At 35.1% G+C, this 7,311-nt stretch overlaps 1 protein-coding gene across 1 annotated transcript in view; it reads left to right on the top strand.

The window, feature by feature from the left end:
• Positions 1–682: 682 nt before the first annotated feature.
• The window catches only part of LOC106475869 (transmembrane and TPR repeat-containing protein CG4050-like), a gene marked incomplete at its 5' end in the record, with an annotated part of 17,344 nt that continues 10,715 nt past the window's right edge, over positions 683–7,311 (top strand). The window contains 4 exons of the mRNA XM_013936544.2: positions 683–831; positions 3,186–3,269; positions 6,611–6,748; positions 7,048–7,141. Of these exons, the coding sequence (XP_013791998.2) occupies positions 683–831; positions 3,186–3,269; positions 6,611–6,748; positions 7,048–7,141 (465 nt within the window). The remainder of the gene's footprint in view (positions 832–3,185; positions 3,270–6,610; positions 6,749–7,047; positions 7,142–7,311) is intronic.

Here is a 7,311-nt window from a genome sequence, read left to right as displayed (position 1 = left end):
TGGGCCTTCTACAGGTAGACAGCATGTAACGTTTGTTTTTCGTTAGTGAGTTCCATGGAATGGGCCTTCTGCAGGTGGACAGCATGTAACGTTTGCTTTTCGTTAGTGAGTTCCATGGAATGGGCCTTCTACAGGTAGACAGCATGGAACGTTTGCTTTTCGTTAGTGAGTTCCATGGAATGAGCCTTCTACAGGTGGACAGCGTGTAACGCTTATTCTTCGTTAGAGTTTGCTTCCATGGAATGGGCCTTCTACAGGTAGACAGCATGTAATGGTTATTTTTGTTAGAGTTTGCTTCCATGGAATGAGCTTTCTACAGGTAGACAGCATGTAATGGTTATTTTTCGTTAGAATTTGTCTCTTCAAATGAGCCTTCTACAGGTAAACAGCGTGTAGCCATTGTTCTTCAGTGGAGCTCGGATCCTTGAACGAGTTTTCTAAATCTTAACACTATGTAAGGTGTGTTGTTGGCTTTCTCAGCTTACTGAATACCGCAGCCAAAGAACCGAACACTTCTAACAAAATAACTGTACATTTGTGATATAAATTTAAAATATTTGAATTATATATGTTTTTGAATTAGTTTTACATTGTACTTCAAGAACTTTTAACCGTGTCCCTAAATCAGTTAGAAATACTCTAAAATGTTACCTGCGAGGATCCAACCTTTTTTTTTTTCCAGACTCTGTCTTTGACTGTTGCCCCATTCCTACCAGCTTCGAATATTTTTTACCATGTTGGATTTGTTGTTGCTGAACGTGTTATGTATCTTCCTAGCATGGGCTTCTGTATGCTTATTGCGATAGGCTGGTCTCACTTGTGGCGAGATAGGTAAGTAAATAGCACTAGTTCGAGACTTAGTATATCGGTTTTTAACCAGGTCCTAGGACGTACACAAGAACGACACCTAAAACTGTCCGAACAAAAGTTCAAATATAATATCAATTCAAAACAAAATCTCAAAGCAATGCAAAACGATTAACCTTTGAAAAGACAAGTCAGATGTAGTATAATGTTATAAGCAAATCCCGAAACATACATAAAATGGCTCTTTATGTCCTTTTAAGCCCCCCCCCCCCCGTAACATAGGACTAGGTTGACGTATAATACCAGTTTGTAATCTGAATCCAAAATTGGAACCCAAAACTGGAACCCGATTCTAGTTCTAAATGCTGGTTTGTGCCTCTGGTATTATATATACAGTTTGTTGTCAGGTGACTTTTATGGAGATTAACCCGTTAACAAAGTAATTTTAAAATAGTCATATCTGAGAAGAAATCATGGTTGTATTGAGAACATTGTAGACGTTCTTTCATGATATAATAATACTTTAAGATAAGGCATTTATCATGAACCACCATAGTGGTTCATAATAGGGATCGCAAGGATTTGCGAAACAAAAACCCTAATAAAACGTTCGGGCAAAAGGCACCTTAAACAAAAAAGATTCAGTTCAAACAACACTCTAAAACCTTTACTATTGACTGCTAAGGCTGTACACATATAAAAATACACAAGAAAGCACACATGTTAGACTTACAAGGAAAAGAAGAAAATCCGCTCAACACGGCCACTTTGTAATACTTATTATCATTATTCTCTTCACAAGCCTACAACAAAAGAGGCTTAGTATAATGCACCCAAATCTTTTGTATAATACTAAATAACGTATTGTGAAGGTCGTAGGGTATTGAAAATTCGATTTGTTTCTTCTGTATTTTACATAAGCCAGAAAACATCATAATTCTATTGTAAACGATGTTATCACTACCAATTGAATTTAGTGTTCCTTTTAAAAAGCTTAAGTACAAGGTGACACAGGTATTACAAGCCAATAATAGATGAACATTAGACGACAGTAACATGTAGGTACTTAATGCCTCTTACACTATACAATCGGTGTATGAACTTAAAGAAAAAAATCAATACATATAATATTCAGTTTTAGTATATACACACACACACACACATTCGTAGAGTAATTACTTTAAAAGATACGACGGTTTATTTAAAGCGATGTTTTAGACGTATGTTGTATTTGAAAAGACTGCCTTTCTACTGTTAAAATTTTATACGCGGGTTTTATATGTGGGTTGTGTCTTAGTCTAGGCATATATTTGCCCATTGCTATGCATTATATATAGATAATTTAGTTACACAGAAACTATAAATTCTCACTATTCTTTAAAAAAAATCTCCATGACAATCTCCAGCTGCAGCTTAACATTTTACATCTCGAACTAATGTGATCAAATAGTCCATAGCTACAATAAATCATCATGAACCATATCAGCTAGCTATTAGCTATTTTTATTATCATTACAATATTTAAAGTTAGCTATCATATAAAGTAATCCTTTGCCCATAGTTGAGCATAAAAAATAGCTAGCAAACAAGATAAACAAAAAATTTGTTTGCAGGTTTTTAAATTCCTAATTTTTTATTCATCTTATAATAAAAAAGACACATAGAATAGAAGAAATAAGAAACACTAGCTGTAGACAGGTCTGTTTGTTGTAATTGCCAGGATTGTATCGTTTGTTTTCGTATATTTATTTTACTGTGACTTGTATTCAAATATGTGATCACATCTTTGATATTGCTATGTCTACATTGACTTAAAAACCTTTAACTGTCCAGCTAGGAGTTTAATTAGTGATCATAACGTTTTCTCATTATTACTGTAAACATTATTTACGTATACGAATATATACTATTCGTAGGATAAAAATACAACAAAATTATGAAAAGATCCATAAAGAGAAACCCAGAAGATAAAAAAAAAAGAGTCACGTTACTTTCTTTATCAAATTTCTGCTGCAAATATCCGTCACATACAGTAAAATCATTGTAAAAGATATCATAGCATATGTGTTTACGTTAACAGTGTAGCAGGACGTAAACCTAAAGAAAGAATCAATGAAAAAAAAAACGAAATTGAATCGTTGAATCCGTCATGTAATGTTTCTCCATATACGTACATGCACGTGTCTCGTGCATAAAACGGAAAATACACAAAATAAAATCGATTTTTTTAGTATGGCATTATAATGGCTGGAAGTACATTAAAACAGTCGAATGTAGAAAAGAAAACAAAAGGGAAAACATTCATTTTAGCACATATCATATTTGATGATTACCTGGAAAAAAGTCATGAAATCGATTTTTCTTCCCACGTGCTACAGGCGTGTGAGAGGATTGGCTGTGGTTGGTCTCGCTCTCCTGGTGACGGTCCATGGAATGAAGACAGTTGTAAGAAACAGAGAATGGTAAGTTACACATAACGTTTAACAACACCCAGATAAGCATATTTTATTTTGTTTTCAGCTCGCACGCGCATCAAGTATTTCCGAGAACTAGTTTTTGTCATCGGTTATTGTCAAATTCGTTTATACCTTCGCAGAATTGGCGAATGTGACAAATTGTACTAACGTAAAGTGAAGGTTAATATTGAAACTGGTTATCAAAGTCTTCATATTCTTAAAACAAGTGTTGTTGTTTTTTTATATAATATCTCTGTATTCCTCCGCGGACTTAAAGAGTTGCAACTGCAAACATCTTGGTCGTGAATTAAGTATTTTTCGTTTACTATAACAATTGCATAAAAGTATCAAAAATCTCACCTCTTTCAATTTTATAATTAGTGTCTTTAGGATGCGTTAGTAAATTTATAAGGAAATTAATGGCATATCCATTGAATGTCGTCGCACTTTTAAAAGGAAATTAATGGCATATCCATTGAATGTCGTCGCACTTTTAAAAGGAAATTAATGGCATATCCATTGAATGTCGTCGCACTTTTAAAAGGAAATTAATGGCATATCCATTGAATGTCGTCGCACTTTTAAAAGGAAATTAATGACATATCCATTGAATGTCGTCGCACTTTTTTCTAATGGCATGATTATCATGTAAAATTATCCTACTGTTAAATCTATATAATTATTATATCTAACATACATCGTCGTTCGATGACTAAATAGACGCCATTTTTAGTCGGTTTGAATAATTTACATCATAATAATCGAACCGTTCTTGTGCCGATGTTTGTTGGTTTGTTGTTCTGGATTTTTTGGGGGTGTGGGAGGGAGATATGTTTCAGAATTTATGCTCAAGCTACAAAAACAATCATCTTTAAATAGTCATTCATAATTTTTTTTGAGCTGAAAGATTAGAGGAAAGAAATCTAATGAAGAGCACCCTCCGCCAACTCTTGGGTTACTAGCTCTTATCTGCCCGAATAGTGGGATTTGATCACCCCTTTTGTACGACATCCACGGCCCTAAAGTGTAGATCGCGTTTTTGTGGCAACGAGACGCGAAACAAAAACCCTCGGATTGAAATTTTGGGTACGCTAACGACTAGGTTTTTCCTGACCCTTTTTATTCGGGAGGGGAGTCATTATTGTGTCGTAATTTTAAGGTCTTCGTTCTTCATGGTTAAACATATAGAGAATGTAGATAACAGGCTGATTTTGGTGAATGTTTTACATCCTGACTTTTTCCTGTTTGTTTGTTTTAGCTCAAACCCATACATCGGGCTATCTGCAATATGCCCGCCACGAGGATCGAACAGCGAATTTTAGCGTTATAAGTCATGAAGCTTACAGCTGAGCCATTGAGGGGGCTTATTTCTTCTTGTAAATTTTACAACATAGTTGCTTTATCAATTGATATACATCAGTTGTGGGAATTAAAAATTATTTTTATCATGAGTACTTACATTTTAAAGTGTGATCAAATAAAGGAAAGAAAACAGAATACAAATTAAATCTATCGTGAGTGGATATACATTGAAATAAAAAATCGTAAGTAAAAGGTTAATTATGGGGTTCGAGGAGCGTATAACTGGATGGGCAGATTTAACGGATACATTATTCCATCTTTCTCTCCGTTTATACGTCTTCAGTGTCTTTCCACTGCCAATTTCGAAAACAGTATTAAAATGAAACTCGTACGGGTTTGCTGTGAGATTTCTTCACGTATTTGTTTGTTTCGGAAATTCGCTCAAAGCTACACAAAAGGTATCTTTTAGCCGTCCCTAATTTTGATCTGATAGCTTAGAGGGAACACAGCTAGTCAACAGTATCCATCACCAACTTTTGCATTCTTATGATCAAATAGTGCGATTGCACTGTCACTCTTATAACACGCCCACGACTCCAAAGGGATATTGACCAATGGGACGACCGATACACATAAGCATACAAAATTATTAGTTTTGCATGGCAGTCCTTCGGTTGGACAACGGTAACTTTACTGACATACAACGCTAAAATCAGATGTTCGATTTCCCTCGGTGGACACAGCAAATAGCCCGATAGCTATAACAAAAACACATTTGTTCGGCGTCGACAGTTTTGTGGAATGTCAAGTAAAGAATTGAAACGATAAACGTGTTGTTTTGTTCTTCTAATACCCCCCCCCCCCCAGTGACACGGAATTTTAACGGTAGAAACATGGTTTCGACATCGTGGTGGGCACATCACAAATAGCCCACTGTGTAGCTTTGCGTTTAACTCCAATTAAACAAAACAAAATCTAGTAGAACCAGCGCCACCCCCCCCCCCCCAGTGACACAGCACTATGTCTGCGGACTTATAACGCTAACAAGTGGGTTTCGATACCCGTGTTAGACACAGCTCAAATAACCCATTGTGTAACTTTGTTCTTAACTCCAAATAAACATAACAAAATCTAATAGAACCAGCACCAATACCTACACATTTAACCACATTCCTTTTACCTTTCCCATAGTTATTTGTTAATGAAGAAGTTTTTTTAGTGCTGGTTTTTATGGTGTTTGAGGTCATACTATATTAATTAGTGTTGTATGTTTGATTGCGAACTCCTTCCTCAGTTAAGCAGATAGCGGGAACACACGTACATAGGCACCACTTGTGGGTGTCCTCACAAGGTCTGGTGTTGGTTACGGACCCCCCTCCCACTTGAAGTAGCTATAGAAATAATGCTTGATCGGTACATGAGGCTTTTCTGAAACATGGGGGAGGGCTTCTGAACCCCTCAGCGGTGCGCTGGTATTTTATGCTAGTATTAATAATAACAAAAAATAGAGAGTCGGTCAATTTCTAGTTTAGGCTTAACTTGTTTATACAGATTGTAATTTAATTATTATTTTTAGGTTAAAAACAAACAAACAGTAAATATTTTGGGTATTAATGAATGCATATAATTTAGAATTATAAATTTTATGTATTTTTTACGTGTTACCACAATATAAAAAAACCGACCAAAACATTTCTATATAAAATACAAAATAGATTTCAGCAGTATTTAATGGGATTAACTGTAGTATTGATGATTTTTTGTTTGTGTTTTATGTGAATCATTATTAAAGGTTATATTACCATGCAACAAAAGCCAGAACCCACAAGCAGTTTGGTTCATGTTGAGTTTAAAAAGCTGATGTATCATATGGCCTCCATTGGTAATAATAGGGTTAACGTACAGTGTAATTTTCAATGACGGCATGCTTTTCTTTTTTAAAAACTCGTATATAATTTTCTACTGTTCAGTATAAAAAGTAAATGTATCAACTATTAAACCCTTCAAAATTCGAGTTCGTTATATAAATATTTAAATACAATCAGGGAATCAGAGGAAACTCTCTTTTCATCCGGCCTAAGAGTTAACCAGCAAAATGCCAAACTGTATAACAACTTGGGTAAAGCCTTAGAAGAACGAGCTCATTACCAGGAGGCCTTACAGTACTTTCAACAAGCTATTAGGTAAGATTATGAATCTGATACTTCTAACATTTGAAAATGAAGAAAAGTTTTACATATTCGAGATAAATCATTTTAGTGGATTGCAATCAACAGCTATAATTTTTTTTTTCGTTTATAAACTATCAACATTTCTGTACTGTACAGTTTGCATTATTATTATTGTTATTTTAACGAAATATTAGCTGGTATATCATCTTCAATCATAATTATTAATATCTTACTGTTCCTAGAGAAGTTTTTTTTTGTTAAATGTTCAATTTTCTGATAGTTCGTCCTTTTTTTTTTGTTTTTTAACTAAGAATTCAGCCTGATGACGTAAGAGGTTACCTGAACTCTGGTCGAGTGTTCACCCACTTGAAACAGTATCAAGACGCCGAGATGGTCTACCTCAAGGTTGAATTGTTTATTCTCTTTGTTGCTAAACACCGTGAAATCCTACCAGTGATTTAAAGTAAATCGTTATTGTAAAGAAGTGTCCGCCAGGCATGGCCACCAGGTGGTTAGGGCGCTCGACTCGCAATCTGAGGGTCACGGGTTCGAATCCCCGTCCCACCAAACATGCT

This window comes from Limulus polyphemus, unplaced genomic scaffold (genome assembly GCF_000517525.1).
Source record: "Limulus polyphemus unplaced genomic scaffold, Limulus_polyphemus-2.1.2 Scaffold9322, whole genome shotgun sequence".
Taxonomy (NCBI): Eukaryota; Metazoa; Arthropoda; class Merostomata; order Xiphosura; family Limulidae; genus Limulus; species Limulus polyphemus.
Note: the sequence above shows the minus strand (reverse complement) of the source record. Positions and strands in the feature narration are given on the sequence as shown.